The sequence below is a fragment of the Vombatus ursinus genome, unplaced genomic scaffold (genome assembly GCF_900497805.2).
Source record: "Vombatus ursinus unplaced genomic scaffold, bare-nosed wombat genome assembly UNPS02011572.1, whole genome shotgun sequence".
In the NCBI taxonomy this organism is placed as follows: Eukaryota; Metazoa; Chordata; class Mammalia; order Diprotodontia; family Vombatidae; genus Vombatus; species Vombatus ursinus.
Window position 1 is genome coordinate 4,216,304 of NW_020951350.1, and position 23,218 is coordinate 4,239,521.

Consider the following 23,218-nt stretch of genomic DNA (forward strand, 5'->3'; position numbering starts at 1 on the left):
ACATTTTTTCCAGGGTCACACAGCCAATAAGAGTCCAAAGTGGAAGATATTAAGTAGCAGAACTGATATTTGACCCCAGATCCTGTCATTTTAAAGTCAGTGGCCTTTCTGCTACTACACAATACTCTCTTTGGGTTGGGGGGAGAGTGTTAGAACCATGGGGTGGCTGTGTCCTAATTCTGCTCTGTCTTGTCCTTGCAGAGTAGCAGGCTTCCAGACCATGCATCTGCCTTGAGGCCAGCTCCATATTCTGTCGGTGTCAGCGTCATCCCTGGCCATCAGGGGCGAGAGCCCATTCCTGGGCTCAGGGTTGGTTGGGAAGCTCCCCTGACGGGGCTCAGTTGCCATCCCGGCCCTGGCCCCAACCATGTCTAGTCTTGTTGGCAGTCCACAGCCCGATAGTGGCGGCAGCAGCAGCAGTAGCAGCAGTAAGTCAGGCACTGTAGAGAAATGCAGTTCAGATGAGACCCTTCCCCCTGCCAACCCAGAGCGACGGAACAAGAGTGGCATCATCAGTGAGCCCCTCAACAAGAGTCTGCGGAAGTCTCGGCCTCTGTCCCACTACTCTTCCTTCAGTGGTGGCAGCTCGGTGGGTGAGCTGGTGGACAAGGCAGCTGCTGCCTCTGGGCTGGCCAATGGGCACGACCCGCCCATGGACAAAACCAACTCTACCTCAAAGCACAAAAGTGGTGCTGTGGCCAGTCTGCTCAGCAAGGCGGAACGGGCCGCAGAGCTCTCTGCCGAAGGACAGCTGACACTGCAACAGTTTGCTCAGTCCACAGAGATGCTGAAACGGGTGGTTCAGGAACACCTTCCCCTGATGAGTGAGGCTGGGGCTGGGCTCCCAGACATGGAGGCCGTGTCAGGCACTGAGGCCCTGAATGGCCCTTCCGACTTCCCCTACCTAGGCGCCTTCCCCATCAATCCGGGCCTCTTTATCATGACGCCCGCAGGTGTGTTCCTGGCTGAGAGCGCCTTGCACATGGCAGGCCTAGCAGAATATCCTATGCAGAGTGAGCTGGCTTCTGCCATCAGCTCGGGCAAGAAGAAACGGAAACGTTGCGGCATGTGCCCGCCCTGCCGACGGCGGATAAACTGCGAGCAGTGTAGCAGTTGTCGGAACCGAAAAACTGGCCACCAGATTTGCAAATTCAGAAAATGTGAGGAGCTCAAAAAGAAGCCTTCTGCTGCTCTGGAGGTAACCTGTTAGAATAGGGTCCCTGCCCTAGCTTCCCAGGCTATCTCTCCCAATCTCCTTTGTCTGTCCCCTGACCCTGATATTCCTCCATACAAGCCCAAGTGGGAAGGCCTGCTTAGATTCTGAGCTACTGCTCTGACCAGTAGGGGTGGAGCGGGATTTGCCCATCCATTGTGCTCCCTCTAGCTGAGCCAGCCAGCTCTTTCCTACCCTCCCCTGCTCAGCCCCCATAGATAATGAGATTTCACACATATACACCTTCCCCCTCCCCCACCCTGGGTCTGGTCAAACTGCTCATTAACGAACAAGGACCTGGTACGTGGTCATTCCCTTGGTTGATAAGGCCCTGTGAGATTCATTACCTCCAGCCCTTAGAATAGCCATCCAAGCCCATTGGAGTGATAGCCCGAGTTTATGGAGCCTGGGTCCTCTGTGTTGTACGAAACCTGGCAGGCTGCTTGGTAGTTAGCATTCTTTTACTTCTGGGGAGACAGGGTGGGGAGTATTCTCCAAGTGGGGTATGCCTCACTCCAATAACTTTCCTTCAAAGTGGGGTTGTCTGGGAGGCATGTCATCCCAGGGAAGGGATACCATCTAGGCCCAAACTTAAGGGGTCATAATACCCTCCCTTTTCCCCCACCCCTTTCCCTGGGACTACTCTTCTCTGGAGGGTAGAGCCTGTTGCTGGCCCGCTGGTGTGGTATGTCTAGCACAAAAGCATCTTTTCAGACAGGCCCATTCCTCCCCCTGTGACCCCCCCCCCCAACTTGATTTGATTGCAAATTGTAGGAATGGTTGGAAAACAATGATTGTGTCCCTGGCACCAAAGGCCTGGGTTCCCCCTTCAGCCCCCTTCCCTCCCTCCCTTCCTCACCCAGAGAATTAGCTGTTTGTTACACAAACACAGATTGCATAAACAGATAAATACAACAAATGGCTACATATACATTCATAAAATCTGCACACAATGTAGCCGTGCAGATAGACACATTGACTCAGTAGGAAAAAGTATACAAATACATAGACATAAGCATGGGTACAGAGTTACACACAGACTTAAGTTTGCTTGGTCCTTTGGACACCCATGGGCCTCATCCTGAGTCTTCAGTGTTAAGACCCTCAGTATCAAGCCCTGTTCCTATCCTTCTTGATGACCTCAGCAGTCATTTTGAAAAGGTTCTAGGAAATGATAGAGTAAGCTTTGGATGAGGTAGGCAAAAGGACTGAGACAGGTCAGCTTCAGAAAGGCCAGGGAGAGTCGGGGCCACCTGGCAGCCCTTGGGGATTATGAGTGCAGGATTCCCATAAGAGTAGTACCCAACCCCTTTTCCCCAGGAGAGATCTGTCTTAGACTCCAGATTTCAAGTCACTGGGCTTCCTTTCTTCCTTTGGTTCATGGGGCTAAGGGGAATAGGGTATTGATGTATAGATATAGAAGGGTCTAAGGAGGACTCCCCTTCTTTGCCCTCTCCCCATATAGACTCAGCTGAACAACCACATTTCTCTAGTCTAGAGTTAGGGAATTCTGGAGGGCTTGGTTACCTGGTTACCAGGCCAGCTGGTTGGAAGCAGAAAGTAGAAAAGGATAATTTGGGGGAGGGATGGGCTCACACTCAGCCTTCACCTCCTTCAGTGTTGTTGGTGTGGTTGAGAGCTGAGGGCTGAATTCCAAGAGAAGAGAGATCTGCTTCCCCTCCCTCAAAGGGGAAGTAGGGGAGTGGGATAGTACAGGACACATATTTTAGAGGGGGAAGTCTTCCTTAATGCAGCAAAATGCTGAGTTATAAATCCCCTCCCCCCAATGAAACAATAGTCAACAAGCATTTTAAAGCCCTTACTATGTGCCAGGCATTGTGTTAAGCATGGGGGATAACAAGAAAGGCAAAACCATAACCAAAACCGAAATTGTAATCATACCAAGAAGGCCAAAACCTGAACTCCTCTGAGAATCCAGGGGTAGGACTGGTAGAGGGCGGGGCACTGGTTTTGGAAGGATCTCTGATACAGATAGCTTCCTAGGACCAAGCTTCCTATAGATAACATGGCTCAGCACCTACACTGGGCCTATCAATGGCTTGGAGAAGAGATCCTTTTCCAAAGTTCCATTGCCAGAGAGGTCCAATGGGTTTCTTTTGTTCTCTAGTGTACTTCAGTACAAGAGGCAATCCATGTTGGTGATGGCAACAGCAGCATGGAGAGGAAGGAGTGAAGGAGTACAGAAAGCAAGCCTACTGAGGTCTAGGGTAGGGAATAAGTGAGGGCTTTTGGGGGGCCAGCCACCCCCAGCCTGTGACTTAACTCCACTTGTTTGTCTCTCCTGTCTCCCCACCCCATCCTTCCTTCTCTTCCTTTCTCTCCAGAAGGTGATGCTTCCAACGGGAGCCGCCTTCCGATGGTTTCAGTGACGAGTGGAGCCCCGGAGCTGCCATCTCGTGCAATGTCCTTGCTTGTGTTGTCTCAAGTAGGGAATTCGGGCGAAGACGAATGGATGCACCTATGTCTTTTAGAACCAAAAATATTCTCTCGCAGATTTCATTCCTGTTTTTATATATATATTTTTTGTTGTTGTTTTAACATCTCCACGTTCTAGTATAAAAAAAATAAAAAAAAAAACAAAAACATTTAACTGCTTTGCAGAAGAAGAAAAAAAGAAAAATGAATCTGTAAAGTATGGAGACTTAATAGCAGAGAATGGACAATCAGTTTCCTTCGTGTGTTGATGTTTCTGTTGTTTGTGTGGAAGATGCAGTTTCTGTGTAGAGAATGTAAATTTTCAGTAACCTTTTGAAATCTAGTTACTAATAAGCACTACTGTAATTTAGCACAGTTGTTTAACTCCACCTCATTTAAACTTTGTTTGATTCTTTCCCATCATAAAATAGTGCATAGTTTTCCTAGAGTACGCCACTTCATGTTTATAATGAGAATATGTTTATAGAGATATAGAGCCCCCACCCCAGAACCATCTACATCTGCAACTTAGCAGCCAGGAGCAAATCGTCAGAGGTGGGCGCCCCCCAAGAAGAACATGTCATAACCCAGTGGTCCTTCAAAAGAAAATTAAACATGGTGACAATGATGACTTTAAAAGTTCTGTTATCTAAGTTATGTGGATCTAGGGCTGCACATACAGAGGCGCCCCTAATCCCAGTTTTACTTAGAAAGAAAAAAATCACTTTTATAATCTCACTGAGGTTAAAGACAGAACTGTCCCCAGGGCAGTGGGGGTGCCCTGGGGCTGAGGATTCTCTCCCCCCCCACCTACATCACCACACCCAGGCCCTGGTCTCTTACTGCTGATGGACATGCTGTTTGTATTGTTTTAGCGAACCAGGCTGTTTTGTGAATAAAATGAATGCATGTTTTGTGTCTCAATTCACATCTTGGTTCTTGATCTTCAGTTTTGTGGGGAGGCCTGGGTATGACCCCATTCCCCTTCCTTCCTCCCTACTGTCCCCAAATGGATGTGTCATAAACCCCCCTGAAAATCTGTGGACCCTGCAAGGAGTTGTGTTGACACTCTATCCCCGGCACGGGATCTAGGAGACAGGAAGAGCTGGGCTCTCTGGGAAGAAAGAACAGGAGGTGTCTACAAGGAAACAGAGGAAACACAGACTGTTTGAAATGGTCTTTTCATCTAGTAGGGGTAGAAAGAAGGCAGCAGTCCCTTCCATCCCCATCTTCCCACCCCAACCCCCACCAAGTCCCTGGACCTCAGATAACCCACAGCTGGATGGATCTGTGAATCTTCTGATGGTGGGTGGGATGGGTGGGGAGGATGTGCTGCAGACCCCATGCTGGCCCAAAGCTGACAGTAATCATGGTTTTATTCCCAGCTGGGGATTTGGGGCTTTTCTTGTTTCTGACCCTCTCCCTGCTTTGTGCTATTCAAAGCAGCCCCATGGTCCCATGCTGGGGAGTCGGAGGAGTGGAGGACATAATAGTGTATTCCTTGTCTTCCCTACACTTATTTCTCCACTATTCCTCCCTACACACATAGAGCACTGTTCCTGGCACACCAGGCTTCTACTTGACCAAGCCCCTGATTGTTTTTTTTTTTTTATTTCTGGTCCTGCTTTTCTAACTTGGAATCTTTGTGTCTATATCTCTTTATCTCTAACTATCCCCTCCTCCATACCCCACGCCTTTCCTCTTTTTTTTTTTTCGTGAGGCAGTTGGGGTTAAATGATTTGTCAAGGGTCACACAATAAGTATCTCAGGTCAGATTTGAACTCAGGTCCTGACTCCAGGGCCAGTGCTCTATCCATTGCACCACCCAGCTGCCCCCAAAATCTCCATATCCTTTTTTTGGTGGGGGGCAATTGGGGTTAAGTGACTTGCCTAACATCACACAACTAGTAAATATCTGAGGTCACATTTGAACTCAGGTCCTGACTCCAGGGCCAGTGCTCTATCCACTGTACCACCTAGCTGCCCCATACCTTCCTTTCTAATATGAGCAGTTGCCCCACACCTTCCTTTCCAATGAGCAGCTATTAGCTTAGCACATCCTCTTCCCCTTACATGTGATTTGGCCCCCAAAATCATTCCTTACCAGATGCAGAACACTGTCCAACAGGATTTAGCCTATCCTACAGCTTTGACCAGCCTTACTCCAGTCTCCACTTGGGGAAGTAAACACACCTGGGCATCTCAGAGTCCCAGGACACCTAACATTTTTCCTAGCTTTCCCCTGTGTCCTTGGGCTCTGGGCTTTGAGGGGCTGGGTTTTTCTTCCAGGAATCATTGCTTGGCCAGTGATCCATTATGTGTTGAGCTGTGTCCAATGAAGATGCTTCGTGGGCCCCGGGAATGGAATGTTACTGAGCTGGGGAAGCTAAGAGGTGTCTATACTCCATGTGGGAGGATGCTACCTAGGTGGAAGTTCCTGAAAAGCCCGAAGGGGAAAGGGGGGGTGAACATGGGCTGGGGGGGGCAGAGAGGAAAACTGCTGGGGTCAATATGGGAGTCACCTATGGGACATTGGTAGGCACAACTTGATTTTTCACTAGTGGGGTGTTATTCAAGCTTAGGCTGCTTGGGAGGTATGGAGAATGGGACTGGAGAGGTGAGTTTGGATAATAGGATAGCTCACAATAGGCATGGATGCTGGGTATCAGATGATAGCAGTGGGAAGCGGGAGTTAAAAGATCTAGCTTCAGGTCTATACTATACCTTCTATTGGCTGTATGACCTTGAACAAGTCACAATAACAGTGACTTCAGGTCTGGATTTGTTATTTTATATGTAAAATGATGGGGTTGGACTAGAAAATCTCAAAGGTCCCTTATAGCTCTAATATTTTTTGATTATGTAGGACCTGGGTTCTGGTCTTGGCTCTCTGCCTTTATCTGTATGACTTGGGGGTCCAAGTGCCTTCCTGGGACAGTTTCTTCTTCTATAAAATGAGATGACTTACAATCCTTTCCAGCTCTTTAACATGTCCTTTCCAGCTCTTAACATTCTAGAATAAAATGAGAGTTTATGTAAAGTGCTTTTCAAATCTTAAGGGCCTATGTAAGTGCTACCTATTATTATTAGGATAATAAGTGAGGAGGTATATGTATGTTAGGGGGGGAGAAGGAGTCTGGTAGGGAAGTTTCTGTCCTGAGCTAGATACTAGCTGCTCTTCAGGGGACCTGAATGCTTTTTGAGGGTGGAATTGTAGTGTGAGGGATCAAGGGAATTCCTTAGAAGTAAGGAAGAACTTGGTGATGGTGACAGATGGTTGGCATGGAAATGAATGAGTTGGGTGTGCAGAAAGAAGGGCACAGTCCTTTATGGAAGTGGGGGGATGAACAGGGTGACTTCAAGTTCCCTTCCTAGGAGTTGGTGACAGTTGAGCCGTGGGGAGAATCTAGGACTCTGCCAACCTTCCTGGTCACCCATTTACACATACATACATACATATATACATACATACTATATATATGTATATATAACAGGGAAATAAGGTGGGGCACCCTCAGGATGGAAGGGGTGGGTAAGCTCTTTCCTAAATGTTTATGAATGCATCAGGGAAGACGTGGGTATGTGGCCACATGGATGTGCCTGTGTTGTGCATATGTGGGAGTGGGTCTGGGTTGAGTTCCCAGCACCCTCCTTCCCTTTTCCCCAGGCCAGAGAGGAGCTGGAGGGCCTTTGGGGGAGGGGGCATGCAGGCAGGGGAGGTAGCTTTCAACTCCATCTCTACCCCAGAAAAATTCCCTTTCATGTGGCTGTTTGTGATCTCTCCAGGCGTTTGTCTTCTCGGAGGAGCTGGGGGGTGGGGTTGTCCAGCCAGGGTAGGGGCTGGAACCAGTGGGCGTCCTTCTCTCAGACCGCCCCTACAGCAGTGCAAGGATCCAGAAATGAGAGACACAAGCACAGGCTGCCTGCCCCCAATCCCCTTGCCTGTCCATTCTGATGAGAGTGGGTACGTGCCCTATAGTCCTTCCCACCCTGCCCTTGTGTTGGCCTGGTGTAAGTGTGGTACAGACTGGCCTCTTTCCCTTAGGTACTAGCTAAGACTCAGCCCAGGTAATGGGCCAGGGGAGTGCAGGGGAAGGGGATTGAGGGACAACTGGAAAAGTTTGGAAACCTGAGTTAAGAGCCAGAATTCAAGGTGGGCAATGGTCAGTGGGCCTCGCCCAAGGGACAAGGATGTCTGATGCCCAAGGTTAGGGAAGGGAGAATGAGAGAGAAAACTGGTTTGGTTGCTTGGGGGAATCTCAGGACAAAACTGGGGTGTGGAGTGTGGAGCCTCAGAGCCCTTACTAAGGGATTTGTCTTTGATGTGGAAAATGATTGAGGTCTGGGTTTGGGATGATGGTGGAGGGGACCTAATGGGAGGGTTAATGCTTCCCACTGAATCCAAGGAATGAGATGACCAGACCACTGTCCATTCTCCCCCTGCAAGGGCTCGATCCCCCTGCCTCCATTTCCCCCCAACACCAGGCAGCTGGCACTGGGCACAGTCCACAGATGGCACAGTACAGGCCCCTCGCTGGCGCCCGTACAGGTGTTTGATTGGGGCCTCTAGTGCCAGGACTTGGTGGGGGGGGCGGTTTGAAGAGGGAGGAGTTGCCTACGTGGGCGTCCGGTGACTCATCCATCTATCCCCTGCACTCATTAGCATGGTGATCCGCCTGGTCCCCAGCCTGGCCTTTCGGGACTCCTGGGCCCCCCACCCCCATTCCTGTCTGCTCCTCTCACCTCCTCCAGCCACTGGGGGTGGGAGAGTCTAGAGGAGGGTGGAGGGAGGACCAGGCTGGCGGGAACGTGACAGGCACAGGTGGTAGGAACAGCTGCAGACTCCTCTCCGCCCCTTGCTGGCCAGGCCAGTCACTTCCCCCCTGGGGAGGGAGGAAGGGGGGATGGGTCAGCTGCCTGCTTGCCCACATCCCCCACTGCTGTTTAAATAGCCCCCGCAGGCTCTGCATCTGCAACTCGACCTGGCTTGTTCCCCAGGTGGAGCAGAGAGGAGAGGAGAAGAGAGAGGGGAGGTAGGGGAGGGGGGTGGAGGAGGCTGTGGGGGAAATGTTCCCGAACCTCCCTCCTCCTTTCATCGCTGGAAGAAGAAGGCGCCTGCGGCTTACAGACTGGCTTTGCCCCTGCCCCCTGCCAGATCTCAGATCCCAAACACTAGAACTATATAAAATAATAGAACTAGAAGGGACCTTAGAGGATATGTTGACCAAGCCCTTCATTTTACAGATAGGAACCTGAGTCAGGAGAGGGAAAGTGACTTCCCCAACATCACACAGTGTGTTGGTAGCTGAGCAGATTAGAATCCAGGTCTCCTAATCTTTTCAACACGCTGTGTTTTACTGTGTTAAGAGCATGTCCTCAGAGCATGGAATCTGACTCCAAATTCTAGGAGAGACAGAGGGGACAAGAGGGACAAGGAGGGGAACAATCTAGTCGCTGACTAGGAGACCTTCAGTCTTGTCCCCAGAGGGCCTCAGAACACTTTTCTTGGAGGTAGATTCTTTAAAATGAGTTGGTGAATAAAAGGCTGGGACTTGGTGGTTCTTGGTCACTTTCTGGAATTATTGACTAGAAGAGTTGGACAATCCTTAGGCAGAGGAAGGCTGGCCCTGAATGACAACAGGTGCTTGGAGCAAAGGACATTCCCTCCTCTTCTAATTCAAGCAGGTTTAATCCTGTGTCTCCAACTCTTTATGACTCAGGGATGATTCCAGGGTTGGGGGAGCAAGATTGTGAATCTTGAGAAGCTCTGTCTTCCTTTCTTTTATGGTGTGGTACATCTCTTGACTTCTTCATTCTGCTGTGGATTCCAGTTCCCAATGCTGGCCTCCTTGGCTAGGCCTAGCTCTTTACATCTCCATCTCATGCTCTCCACACCCTGCAGTTTCTCTTATATCTGGCCTACCCATTTTCATCTCCTCATACTCAGACTAATGCCCTTTCCTCTCCTGTTAGACCCAGACTTCCTCCTTTCTCTGATCCTCCTGTCAGGGCTGTAACATCTTTCCCCTTCTTTACATGTGCCCCTATTCTCTATGAACCCCATTCCTACTCTTCCCCTTTCAAATCCTTCCTCTGCCTCTGCTGTGACCACCCTAGGCTTCTCTGCCCGGGGAGATCTATAGCCCTCTTCAGGGGAAGTAGGGAAAAGAAGATACTAACCTTTGAATTACAGCTTTTCCCCTAAGAGTCTGAACCTCAGTCCAAGTGAATGTTCCCCTTCATTCCTGCCCTCTCCTGTCCTATTGTCTCTTTCCTACTGAGAGGTTTTGTGTAAAAAAAAAATTCAGGGATGGAGGGCTCTGCTGGGGTCTTACTGTTCCCTTTCCACTTTAGCTACCTCTGATTATGACCCTCCATGATTCAGTTAAGCCCCCTTAGTTGCCTTGGACCCCAATACCCTCTCCCTCTGGAAATCCATTTGCTCCTTCATGGCCCCTTGGCAGCTAAAACCCCTGGAGTCAAGGCCTCGCCTTCTAGCAGCTCATGGTCTAGTGGGAAACAGAAGAATTCTGTCCTCAGCCCACTCTTCTAGAACTGTCTCTGGTTGGCTTCTACCTTCCTCATTTTCCAGGGATACCCTGTTCTCTGCCAAAGTACCCTTTTGTAAAGATTGTGAGAAAGAACTACTCAAGAAAGGAGAAGCAGTGTGAGTTGTGTATGAAAGACTGTGAATGTGAGAGACACTGTGTGTAAGGCTGTCTCAGTCTGAGATAGTGTGTCTCTGCTGCTGACCCCTCATCCTTCATCTCCCCACCCTCCCTGTACACACACCTATCTCCTGCCCCTAGTCTGTATCTTAGGCCAGCTTGTGAGTAGGGACTCCCTTAGGTCAGTGTTCAAGGACTTTGGCCCCTGTTATTACATCCCACCTTGATCAAAGAGACCATAGGGCAGGCAGTTCTAGGCCCTCTGGAACCTGATTGAGGATTATCTGAGCAGAAGGGGATGGATGGTCTGAACCAGTGACTCCCTTAAGGCCATTCTCAGCCAGGTAACCTCCAGTTAGAGCTCCAACAGGAGGAAGGCAAGGTTCCCAGGGATAACTAATCTGATTCTAATGGTCTGTATTTTCACAAAGGCTGCCCCCACCATCTATTATCTACCAGCATCCTTTCTCCTGCCCTGAATTCACTTGAACAGGGACCTAGAAGCATGAGAGTGAGGGTGGTGCCACGCTCTAGTTTGACTTCAGTTAGTCCCGTGGTTGAGCTACAGGCCAGGGTTATGTGCTTTCTGGGCTTTAGAGCTGGAAGGAACACCTCAGAAATCATGGACTCCAATCTTATAATTTTGCATTGAGGAAGTTTTGACCCAGAGAGAGGAAGTAGCTTCCTGAAAGTCATACCGGAAGTGGCAGAGCTGGGATTTTGAATTGAATTCTGACTCCAAATCCAGACCTGGGTCCATTAAACTGTTGCCTCCCAGGGTTTCGTGAGGGATCAGGCTTAGAATCCCTCAATCCAGAGGGCCTAGGTCAAAGTAAACTGTGGGGATAGACTTTCACTTAGGTGCTAAGAGGCAGTTGACTGGGTGTCCCAGCAGCAGGGAAAATGGGCTGTAGTCCTAGGTCAGACAGTTGAAATAACAAGGAGCTTCCTCAGCCCCAGGTCCTGTGACCAGCTGAAGGTCCTGCCCTGCCCCAAATCAGCAAGGATTTATGAAGAACTTATTATATGCTAGGCAATGGGACTACAAAGACAAAACTGAAATAATCCCTGCCCTCAAGCAGCTTATATTCTACTGGGAGGGAAATATATGGATACATAATACAAATATACATTTGTACAAATATAAATACAAAAAAAATACCAATTAATAATGGGGAAGGGTATTAACTACTGGGAGAATCAGGAAGGACATCTACTGTATGACCTGAGCTGACAACTGAGCCTTTGAACAGAGCTAAGGGTTCCAAGAGGTAAAAGTGAGGAATGTGAGTATTGAAGCAACCATTCTATGGAGGATTGACATGGTTAGACCTGTGTTTTTGGGAAAAGTGAGGTAGATTCTTTTTCTCTGTTCCATCTGTCTAAGCTTGAGGAGAGGCCTGAGATGGATGAAAAGGCCAGTGAACCTGAGTCATTAAAATATTTGGCCCCTGCCTCTCTGTACCTCCTGCCCTTGACCTTGGTGGAAGGATGTCCATAGGATAATAGAGATAGAGCTGGAAGGGCCCTTAAAGCTTATCTAGTCTGACCCCCTTCATTTTATGGAAGAAGATACTGAGAAGCATAGAATTAAAGTGACTTGCTCAGGGTCACACAGCGAGTAAGTGGTTCTCTGATTTCACCTTGTGCAGCACTCACTCTTTCTATCAAACCATGCCAACAGTGGGAGCCAGCAGTGTGATCCTCAACACTGTTTCTCCACCCAGGGCATCTTAGGTCAATCTACCCAGAAGCTGAGAGTTCAGAATGTTTGACTCAAATGTGAGCTACTCTCAACCCCCCTATCCAGGGTCCCTGTATAGGTTTCCAGGTTTCCATGTACACACGTACAAGGAGTGGGTGCATCTTCGTGTACCCTAGAAAGTAATACAATCCTGCCTATGGAGTTGCACTGTGTAATCATGGGCTGCTCCAGAACTAACTGGGGCTGTTCCTAGGAGGCCAAGTTATAGGGTTGTGTCTCCTGAGCAAGGCTCGGGACATTTCCCACAATGCCTAATATCCAGGGGGCCCACCATTCTCCAACCTGTAAGACAAGATGGGGGCTCAGTCTCATACCTGGGAGAGGAGAGATAGCCTGGATCACTGGATTTTTTTTTTTCTCTTTGGGGTTGGAGAGGATGCTGCTGGATCAATGGGAAAAAAATACCTCTGTTAGGAATCTGATAGCAGTTACACTAATGAAATTTTGAATGCATACAATGGTTTATACTTCCCAAAATGCTGGTACGTACATCCCAATAGCCCTGTCAGGTAGGCAAGGCAAGTATTATTATTCCTATTTTACAAGTGAAGATATGGCTTAGACCAGTTAAAGGCCTTGCCCAAGAAAGAAAAGATATTGGCAAAGCTCCCTCCCCCCAGCAGGAGAACAAGGTCCACTGGAGAACAGAGTTGACAATTTTTATTTATCTTCTGAAAGGTAAACTGCAGTTGGGAAGAGGCAGGAATTCATCAGTTTCCCATGGGGTAGTAAAACTTGTATTGGGTTTTGAATCATAGGACCAGGGTTTAAAACCCAGAATCCACCAACTTTGTTACTGGTAAGTCACCCTCTCTGAGCCTTTTTCTTTTTATTGTCAAGGCAATTGGAGTTAAGTGACTTGCCCAGGGTCAGACAGCTAGTAAGTGTCAAGTGTCTGGTCTAAGACCGGATTTGAACTCAGGTTCTCCTGACTCCAGGGCTGGCGCTCTATCCACTGTACCACCTAGCTGACTACCTTTTTTCTTTCTCTGGTAAAATGAGAGAATACAAGAAAAGCTTCTTGTTGGTGAAGTTTTTTTTTTTTGTTTGTTTGTTTTGGCAATCAGTGTTTAAGTGACTTGCCCCTGGTCATACAGCTTGTAAGTGTCAAAAGTCTGGGGGCTGATTTGAACTCAGGCCCTCCTGATTACAGGGCTGGTACTCTATCCACTGTGCTACCTAATTGCCCTGGAAAGCTTGTTTTTAAAAATATTTTGACAACAGCACAATTATTTTCCTTTATAATCTTATGTATTATATATTTTATGCATTTAAAAACAGTATTCTGAGAAAGGACTCCATAGACTTCACCAGACTGCCCAAAGGAGTTCAGAACACAAAAATATGTAAGAACTCCTAATTTTGCTCAAAATCCTATTCTATTTGGTTCTTCAGGGGAAGTAAAGAACCCAAGTCACTCAGTCCTTAGGCACTGATGCCCTTCTAATGGGCGACCTTGAGCAAGTGGGTTGTTGCTGTTCTAAAAATAAGTCTCTACCATCATTCTCTACTGGGGGTCTTTGGGGAATGTTACAAGGATATGTTAGTAAATATTTAACAACCAGCTCTGGGCGGGGGTAGGGGGAAGAAATCCTTAGGACAGACTTTTAAGTTTAGTCTGCATTATTATCATGTTCGCCATCACTTTCTTAAGTCTAGACAATCTACAAAACAATAAATCAAGCCCTGATTTGTAGGTTTCTAGATTTCTGAGGAGTAAACGCTTACAGTGAAAATTTAACAATAGGGCCAGTTTGAGCTGGCTCCAGCAAACCACTGGTTGAGTGGGTGGGGTTAAGTCTTAGAATGCTTTGGGCCTGGGGTGGGGGTAGTGAGCAGACTGAGCACCTGGAGGGGAGGTGTTTACTTTCTCTTTCCCTACTAGCTCAGTTCAAAGCCTCAGAGACACCTGCATATTGAGGTCACCTCACAGCCATAGAAGTGACTAGGTGGTAGTGTTGGGGGGGGTGTGGAACTGGAAGGTCAAAGCTAATGAGTTATTTCCCTTGTTTTTCCCTGTTTCCCTCATTCCCTAACCCCTAGCTCTTCAGCCTAACCCAATCCCAGGGTGAAGAGAAGGGAAAGGGGAAGCTGTGTTACTAGGAGAGGAGACCAGAGCTCCTGATTGCTTTGTGGGGGGTGTGGGAGGGAGGGCTGGCTAGAGCTGAAGATGGATTTGCAGAGATTTTCGCCTGATTGCGACGCCAGCTTGCCTCCTCAGCAAGCTCTCCTCCCAGCTGCTGGAAGAGATGGATGGATGGATGGAGGTCAAATACTAAACATCTCCAGCCCCCTGTACCCCAACTCCCTCTACTGTCCCCTCCTACACAGCTGCCTCAGCTGCTCAACTGCCCCTGCAAAAGGCTAAGCAGTGGGGGGCAGACCTCTTTGATAAGGTACTGAACACCACTGTTGATGAAATAGCCCTTATCTCTCCCTTGCCTCCATTAATGAATGTGCATTGTTTTGCCTGCTAAACCTGAGGAAGAGAGGGGACCCAGGATGAGAAGAGGAACAGCATGTCGACATGCCCGAGGTCACACAGATGGGGAAAGCAAGAGTGGCTTGGTGGGGTTAGTGTATTGGTGGGTGGGAGTGTGTAGGTTTATGTGTTTTCAGACAAGATACCACCTCCCTGGAAAGGGAGAATAGTTTGGACCATGAGGACCAGGGAAAGGAAAGGGTTGCTGGTGGGGGGAACAGTAAGCCCTCCAGTGCTAAGGGGCAGGGGGTCTGTGGAGGCCAACTCTGCTTCTCGGCCAAAGCCTCAGGCTTTAATCTCTCTGCCTGTCAACCTGCCATCTCTCACCAGCATTAAATCCCCTTCCCGGGCCGGAAAACAAGGGCGGCTACAGATTCCAGGCAGCCAGGCGTGAAGCTGGCTGGGGGTCATGGGGGCAGCGCAGAGATGCCTGGGAGGCCAGAGGAGAGAGGAGAGAGTGGGGACTGGGGACTGGATACCTCTGGAGGGACCAGAAACTTTGGGGGCTCCACCTCAGGGAGCAGCTGGACTGCAGCTGCTGAGAGGAGTCCCAGTTGGCAGAAATGTGTGTGCCCCCGAAGCCCCCATTCCCCCCACCTTGAAGCTATTACTTTAGGCTGAATCCTTCCAGGTGTGAAACCTGTATTGGTGAGGAAAGGGGGGAAAAGAAAGGCCTCACCAACCTCCCCCCACCAACTTCCGCGTTAACACTCAATTGCTTTCATATTAGAAAAAGTCTGGAGTCCACAAACATCAAGATGATTAGAAATGAGGGCAGAAACATCAGTTTTCTGATGTTTTTATGGAATGGTAAGGACTATATGAGACCAGAGGAGTAGCCAAGGTCCCTCCTGGGCAGAAGTCTCCAGTTCATTATGGGAAATTATAGACACCCATGAGACAGAAAACCAGTTAAGACATATTAGTCCTAGTTTTTCTGCATCCCAAGCCTACCATGCTCTCTTCTTTAGCAACTATGTCTTTTACAAGCCTTATCTCCTTTGAGTTGAGCTCAGCTTAGGGGCAGTCAGTTGCTTCTTCTATCCCCCACCACCCTCTGCCCCTGAGATGAAAGTATTTCCTTTCTTCCCAAACATCCCTAGAACCCTTGGTTTTGATTCCTCCCCTCCCTCTCCCCCATCACTCCATCTCATATAATATTTATATACTTACACCTCATACACAAATACACAGACATCAGATAGTCAGCTCCTTGAAGGCAGTACCATTTCATTTTTGTCTTGGTTACTGGGATTGCCTAGTACAGTATCTTAACATAGTAGCACCTAATAAATGTTGGTTTAATTGAATTAATCAAGGGCCACATTGTGTGATACTGCCAGCTCCTCGCTCGGAGGAGAGATAATCCAAATCACTGGGGGTTCTGTGTATGGCCTGGTTGATGGAGTCCAAGACTAGAAAGCAGAGCACTTGTTTTCTACTTCCTGGTCCTAACCATTATTAGCTCCATGTAGGCCTCAATTTCTTCAACTGTAAAATGGTGAAGGGGGGACAGGAAGGAATGAATAGATGACCTGCAAGGTCTCTCCCCACTCTTAAGATCCTAGCATCTATTTCATTCCCAATCAGGCTTAGGAGGAGGCAGAACTGGCCACAGAGGTGAGGAGAAAGGCGGAGTCTTGGTCCCCAGAAAGAGCCCAGCTGGAAAGAAAATAAAGACAAACCCTGAGTTCAGAAAACCTCCCTCTTCCTTAAGCCTCTGGAGACTTAGATGACAGCTTCCCCTTGGCTCCTGGCTGCACACCCTTCCTCAGCTCCTCTCACCTGCACTAAATCAGGTGCAAATGCCAAGTCACCTTGTCTCTGCACCCTTCCCCCCTTAAATCTTTTCTCTGGGGCTTCAGCTCCATCTCCCTTGAGCTGCTAGTTCAGTTGGTTTAGATTCAGCTGCAGCCTGGGGTGGGGGAGTTATTGGAAGGAGTGAATGGATGGAAAATATACGAGGAGGATGTGGTTGAAGAGTTATAGAGGGAGGGAGTGGGGAGAGAGAGAGATGTAGAGAGAGATAGAAAGAGATGGAGGGAGGAGAAGGGGGAGGATGAGGAAAAGAGGAAAAAGGGAGAGGAGGAGACCTGTTGATAAGGTATGTGTCTAGGCTCCTGAGCTGGTGGCCCTGGGAGACAGAAACATTGGAAGCCATGGTAACAAGCTGTGGTGTGAGGCCCTCATAGGGTCTTTGGGCCACCAGGTATGTTTCTGTCTCCTCAGCCAATAATGCCCTAAGTTAGAGATGACAACGCCTTTCCCTCATCACTCTCCCACCTTCTACTCCGCTTGTCTGAAATGTTCAGATGCTTCATCCATCCATAAAGGGGCCTAGCTTTACCTTTAGGGTGAGAGTAGGTGCCTGGACTTCCACTGGTATGGAGTGATCTGCAATGGGTGAGTTACAGAGGGGCTTGATGGAAAGATCCCAAGCTAGGGGCTCCCAAGATCAAGACAGCAGGTAAGAAAGAGGCTGGGTTCTCTCCCAACTGACCTAAGATTTCTCTACTAGAGCTTTACTGACCTGTCATCCTTAAGACATGAGTCAGGTTCTAATTTTAGTTCTAATCAGGGGTGCAAAGGAGGAGATGTGGGTGGAAGGTACCTGGATACCCTCTGTCCCCTCCCCAACACACACACACACATACACACACACACACACACACACACACACACACACACACAGAGTGAGCATGTGTGCTTTTCAACTGGGCTGCCCCAGCCCCACCCTCATGCTAAGGACTCCCTCCCTCTGGGGTCCATTCCTGTAAATATGTTTTCATTATTTACTTTAAGGATTTTGATAAATCATAATAGGAGAGACATCTGCTGTCAAAACTGCAAACTGCATTCAGGGTCCTGTGCTGGGAGGGAGGGAGAGAGGAAGGGAGAGAAAGGTGGGGGGGAAGAAGAGAGGGATAGATAGGGAAGCAGCTTAGAGGAGCTCTGAGCACTCAGCACACTTAAGGAGCAGAGATGGATCCCCCTTTTCATTTCTCTCAGAGTCTTCCCTGTGCTTTAAGGTAGAGGAGGGCACTGATGGGGAACTGGTTGAGGAAGGGATGTTTGTGTTTTTGCTGGGGTCAAATGGTTGTAAGATCCTTATTCTTCAAGTCTGGGGATCCAATGCCTTCTCTGCCTTCTCCCTCCTCACAAATGGTCCATCTTGATGAATAAGGAAAACATTTCCCAAAGAGGGTGTCAGGCTGGTCCCTTGTTCCTGTTCTCCTGCAGCCCCAAGATATGCTCCCTCCTTCTTTCTTCTGGGAATTAATGTCTCTAGCCTGCTTGTGGCTGCTGTGAAGTCCCACCAGAGCACAGATTAACCCCTGGGGCTAGGGTTGGCTGCAGAGGGGCCAGCCTGGGAGAGAGCTTGTCGAGGAGATGGGGGACTGACGCACAGAGCACAAAAGATTAATCACCCTCATCTCAGGGTTTCATCGCTGCAGTCCTGTTACTCCTGCCTCACCTCTCCCCACTAGGCTTGCCAAAAACTCCCCAGAGAGTGTGCTTAGCCCCAGGAACCTCCACCCCTTGCCCCCAACCCAGGGCAAGAGCAGACAGACTGCCCTCAGGGAGGCTGGATAGGCGCCCAGACCAATGAGGTGTGGGAGGTTCAGAGGGAAAGTTTCTCATTTTCCCATTCTCTCCTTCCTGGCCCTGCTGGCTCCACTAAATCCCAGAGCATCATCACTCTTTTTTCTTTAGCCCCAAGGAAGTAGGAAATATGGTATAACTGAATCCTTAATTTGGGATCTTTTCTCAGCCCCCTGTCACATGCTGTCCCCATCCATGATACCGTACTACTGCCTCCCCCCCAGCCCAGGAGCCTCTGTCCCAATTTTCCCTACTCTCTCAGCCATCCCCTCCCCACCCTAGTCTCTTGGTGTAAATTGAGAGTCAAAGCATTTTGACTTGGGGATGACCTCCCTTCCCTTGAGCCTACCCTTCTAAAGGGTCACCAACCAGGACCTCATCGAATATATTCCATAGCTGATATCATATTGCTTGCCTTCTTAATGGGTGGGGTAGGACCTAGAGGGAGGGAGAGAATTAGGAACTCAAAATTTAAGAAATGAATTTTAAAATAAAGTATAATTATTAAAAACCACACCCACCCACACATATATATGCCCCCCAATAGAAGGGTAGTGTAATATAGTGAAAATAGTCAGGAATCTTGGTCATATGTGACCTCACACAAGTCACTCCCTCTCCTGGGTCTCAGTTTCTTCATCTATAAAATGGGGGAATAGGATGAAATGTTCCTTCCAGCTTCCAATTTCTTCCTTTTAAAGTTCCTTCCAGCTCTAACATTTTGTGATTCTATGGTCATTGGGGGTGGAGATGAAGCAGGGAAGATGAGGGATGCAGGACCAGTGAGTAGGGCCTTGGATGCTATGGAAGTGACCCACTGGGGGAAGAATACAGATAGCAGCCCAGGATATATCACAGGGAAGGGCAGCTGGGATGGGGGTGGGGTGGGGAAGAGATCTCTGGTACTTGACAACTGAATAGAAGCTGACATTTCTGTTCCTGGAGATATCTGGGATGCAGTTGCTTCAAAGGCTCCTTGTGCCTGCCCTACGCAGGGGAACCCAACCTTGAGGCAGAGGGCCTCAAGAAGGCCCCTGAATCTGGGAATGCAGACAAGTCAACAAGCATTTGTTAAGTGCCTACTATGTGCCAGCACTGTGATAAGCAGATAGGGAGAGGGAAGTAGTCTGGTGGCCTGGGGAGAGAAGTATCAAATCCAGAGAGGATACAAAAATCTGGGAGAAGGATAGGGTGATCTAGCCAAGAAGGAGAAAAATGGGACCAGAAAGGAAGGGATGGAACTTGGCCCTGCTGGGCTCTTTTTGCCAAGGTTCAGGGTTCTTGTCTCAGGTCCTTTTCAGTGAAAGTTTATATCCTGTATTGCACTCTAGGATTGGTGGGGTCCCTTCTTCAGCTCCTCTTGGACAGAGGATGTCTTATCTATGAGAAGTTCAAGAGCTTGGATTGGGCTTTGGAATGACCAGATGATCTCCCAGGCCTGGCTTCCCAGAAAAAAGGTGTGGGTGTGGGCAAGGAAAGATTGAGTTACAGATCTGCATATTGATTCCCCCAAACCCTCCAACTATACTCTCATTCTCCTTTGGCTTCCCTCCTAAAAAGAAAGACTATTTTTGGGGCAAAGGGAAGGTGAGGGGAAATCTTCCTTATAGCTCACCCAACAGATTCCTCCATTATAGACTGTCTCCTGCCCCCACCTCCTCCTACTAATCCAGGTTTCAGGTTTTTCTCCTCCATAAAAGGGTAGGAAGCTAGCAGGTTCCAGGGAGATCAAGGCTAGGTTTGGGGTCTCAGAATTCATTGACCTTTACTCTGTTGTCACCCCCTCCCTCCATGAAGCGTACTTAGTGTCACTTGCTCCCTTCTCTCCAGATATGATTGGGGAAGGTTATATGTATGTGGGGGTGCCCTCTAATCCCCTCCCTTTCCTGCCTCCTCACCTCATCTTGACACTTGTCTTGTCTTGGAGTCTGTCTCTTTCCCTACCAACCTGGCACGTCCTCCTTTCCCTGGCTCCAATTCCCCCCCACCTCAATCTTACCCCTGACCCCGTGGTCCTTCAGCCTCTTTGTTGCTGTCATCTGTTGCCATGGGAACTATCCAGCCCTGACCTGGTGATGGAGAAAGCCCAGCTCCTAGAGCCTGATTAGGAAGGAGAAGAAGAGGGAGAAAGGGAGTAGGGGGAGAGCACTTGTTCTTACTATTCCCCCCTACTCCCTCTAGAATTAGGCCTAGGGATGGCAGTCCACAACCCCTCTTTGGAAAGGGGTGTGGATTTTGGGGGCAGATAAAGAGCATTAATTAGGAAGTCTCTATCCCCTGACTAGGGTCTAGGCAGGGTTTGGGCAGGTGTGGGGGGTGTTTGGGGAGAAGTAAGTAAATCACCCTCAATTATGTCTCATCAGGGTGCTGACCACTGCTCCATCCTCCCTTCTCCCTGCCTTGAATATTACTCTGAGGCAGAAGAATTTAAGGGGGGAAGGTGTATGACACCTTGTTGACTCTGGTACCAATGACCTTGGAATTACTCTCTTCCCTCCATACCCACAGCCCCATCTCTATCTTCCTCTCTAAGAAGATGAATTTGAAGAGAGAAAGAGGGCCAACTGAGCTCTACCCCATTCCACGGAGTAGCCAAAGAGTCAGTTACTGTCCCTAGAAACTATTTTCTTTGTTCCCATTTCCTTCCTTGTGGCTATTGTCTCCCCAAGAGTAGGGGGTTAACTAAATCAGGGCTTAAGGGACCTTAGGAGCTACTCTTCTCCTCCCCCCAAAACACTATGTTTTGAGGGAGCCCCAGCAGAAGACTTTTCCCCAGATCCAGTCTTCTGGGCATCACTACCTCCCCTCCCCCTCCCTTCCCTATTACCACCCTTGGCACCATGTTCCCCCTTCCTCCCCCCTTTTCCAAGTGGCTGCATGGAGCCCTGAGCTCAGCTCATTCGGGCAGCTAAAAATACTCAGGCCAGTTCTGCAGGCTCCAGTGCCCCTCCAAACCCTGCTTCTCTTCCTGGGCCCCCCACCCCCATACCTAACCACTGTAGCATTGATTGTACCTATTAGACCACTTAACTCTCTGAGTGCCAGTGCCTGGCATCTGAGGATGCTGCATGAAGACAGCTGGCCCAGGATGGAGCCAGGACTGCTATGCTAGCCCCCAGAGATAGCCAGCTACTGGAGAAAGGCCAAGAGAGGCAACCTGGCCTCTCTAACCCCTACTGGGGGCATATGTGTGTATGCATATGTCCACGCATCTAATAATAATAATAATACTGTAAATTTCTATAGTACTAAAATTTACTCAACCCTTTTTCTTTACAACAGCCCTGTGAGGCATACTTTCCTCACAATGTAAAAGCATTATTCTCCCAGTTCTAGAGATGAGGAAATTATGGATCATGGAATTTAGAGCTGCAAGTAACCTTAAAGTTCATCTAGCCCAATGCTCACACATGAGGAAATTGTGGCCCATAGGGGAAAAGTGACTTACCCATTTTGACATAGCTAACTAACTGCAGTACCATGACTAGAATCTAGGTCTCCTGATGCCTGGTCAAGGGTTCTTTCTACCACTCCATGTCTAAATTTTATTCTATTTGCATGCACTGCTTCTTGGGGCAAAGAGAGTTCAGCTCCACTGAATACCAAAGTGGATCATCTTGAGCTTGCCACCTCCATCTTTGTCCAAACAATGGAACCATTGGCTTGTTCCACCTGGTCAGCCATTTGTGGCCCTTTGAGATTCTCTCTGTAGGTCAAGTAGTCCATTGTGTCATTTATTGTCCTTCTTAGGGGACCTACCCTGAGTCACTTAGTCTAATAGACTGCCTCTGTTGGATATATTTTCCTATAATGCCAGGTAAAAACCTGCTTAGGGTACTTTGTAGCTCTGAAAGTCTCTGATTTCATGTCTGGTCTGAGATGTATGTCTCGGGGTAGGTGGGTAAGGGGTTGGTTCTAGGGTTAAGTTCTGGAATGGCTTGAGAAAAGGGATGCTGAAGTATGCTTCAAAGGAGAGGGAGGAACAAATGGAAGATGGGGGGCATGTAGGGTAGGGGCCACATTCCCAACAGGTAATGCAAAAGTGGAGACATTTCCCATTCATTTTATTAACGTATTCACAGCCCATAAAAAGATGCCCTAACTAGGTAAAATATTAATAAAATGCTCCACGTTGGTGGGGAAAATTAAATGTAAATTAGATAATTAAAAATGAAGCTGTTGCCTGCTGCTTTGTGCTATTAAACTCTTATTAAAAGTTATGAGATGGTGAGACTGGGTGTGAGGCTGACCAGAGTGGCCCCTAATCATCAGGTGGGGGTGGGATGGGAGTGGGAAGCATGAGAGAATGAGGGAGGAGGGTTGGGTGCCTGCCCTAGGAAAGAAACTTGTGATCTTCCCAAGCTTTGGTCCTGTGTCCTGGAGAAGCCCCAGGAAATTCCAGGTCACAGAATTTGAGCTGGGAAAGTACCTTAGACAGTGTAGTCCAGGCTGGTGACTTTGCATAGCCCTCCCTCACTTAAATCCAATTTACTTGAGTGTCATGGCATCACCTCCCTGATGTCATGGTCCTCTTCGAGAATGAAGGACAAACAACACCATACACAAGGAAACTGACGTTCAGAGAAGAGACTGTAGTTGCCTCAAGTTGAAGAAGGTAATAAGTGGAAGGATTCAAACCCAGGTTTCCTGATTCCAATTCAAGCATTCTTGCCACTACATCACCTTGTTTCCTTTGGCCTCTGGTAGGCTCTAGGTACCCAGGTAGCTTCTGTTATAGAAAGTGGGGTTGGAGGATGGGGATCAAAGAAGGCTGCCTGACCCAGCTCTGAGGCGGGAAAAAGTAGAATCAGGTGTTTGTATAGGCTGGTGGATCTGGAGCTGTTCACCTAGGAGGAGGGGGAGAATAAGAGGGAGGCATTAAATTCCCATAGCAGAGTCTCTCAGTTCATTTCAGTCCTGTTCTCTACTGCAAGGTTGGCCTCTCGCTATTTGGCCAAGGAGGTCCTTGGCTCCAGAAGGAAGTGAAAAAGCATCTCTGAATCACCTGTCCTCTACCATGGCGGTTTTTAACCTTTTTTTGTATATATGTC

General features: G+C 48.5%; 1 protein-coding gene across 8 annotated transcripts in view; it reads left to right on the plus strand.

The window, feature by feature from the left end:
- The window catches only part of CXXC5 (CXXC finger protein 5), a 54,777-nt gene extending 50,200 nt beyond the window's left edge, over positions 1-4,577 (plus strand). For 3 of the 8 annotated variants that reach the window (XM_027856550.1, XM_027856548.1, XM_027856549.1), the window contains 2 exons: positions 202-1,198; positions 3,342-4,577. In XM_027856550.1, the coding sequence (XP_027712351.1) occupies positions 368-1,198; positions 3,342-3,407 (897 nt within the window). In that variant the 5' untranslated portion in view covers positions 202-367 and the 3' untranslated portion in view covers positions 3,408-4,577. The remainder of the gene's footprint in view (positions 1-201; positions 1,199-3,341) is intronic. The other 5 variants (XM_027856551.1, XM_027856553.1, XM_027856552.1 and 2 more) reach the window with 3 other exon arrangements.
- Positions 4,578-23,218: the final 18,641 nt, after the last annotated feature.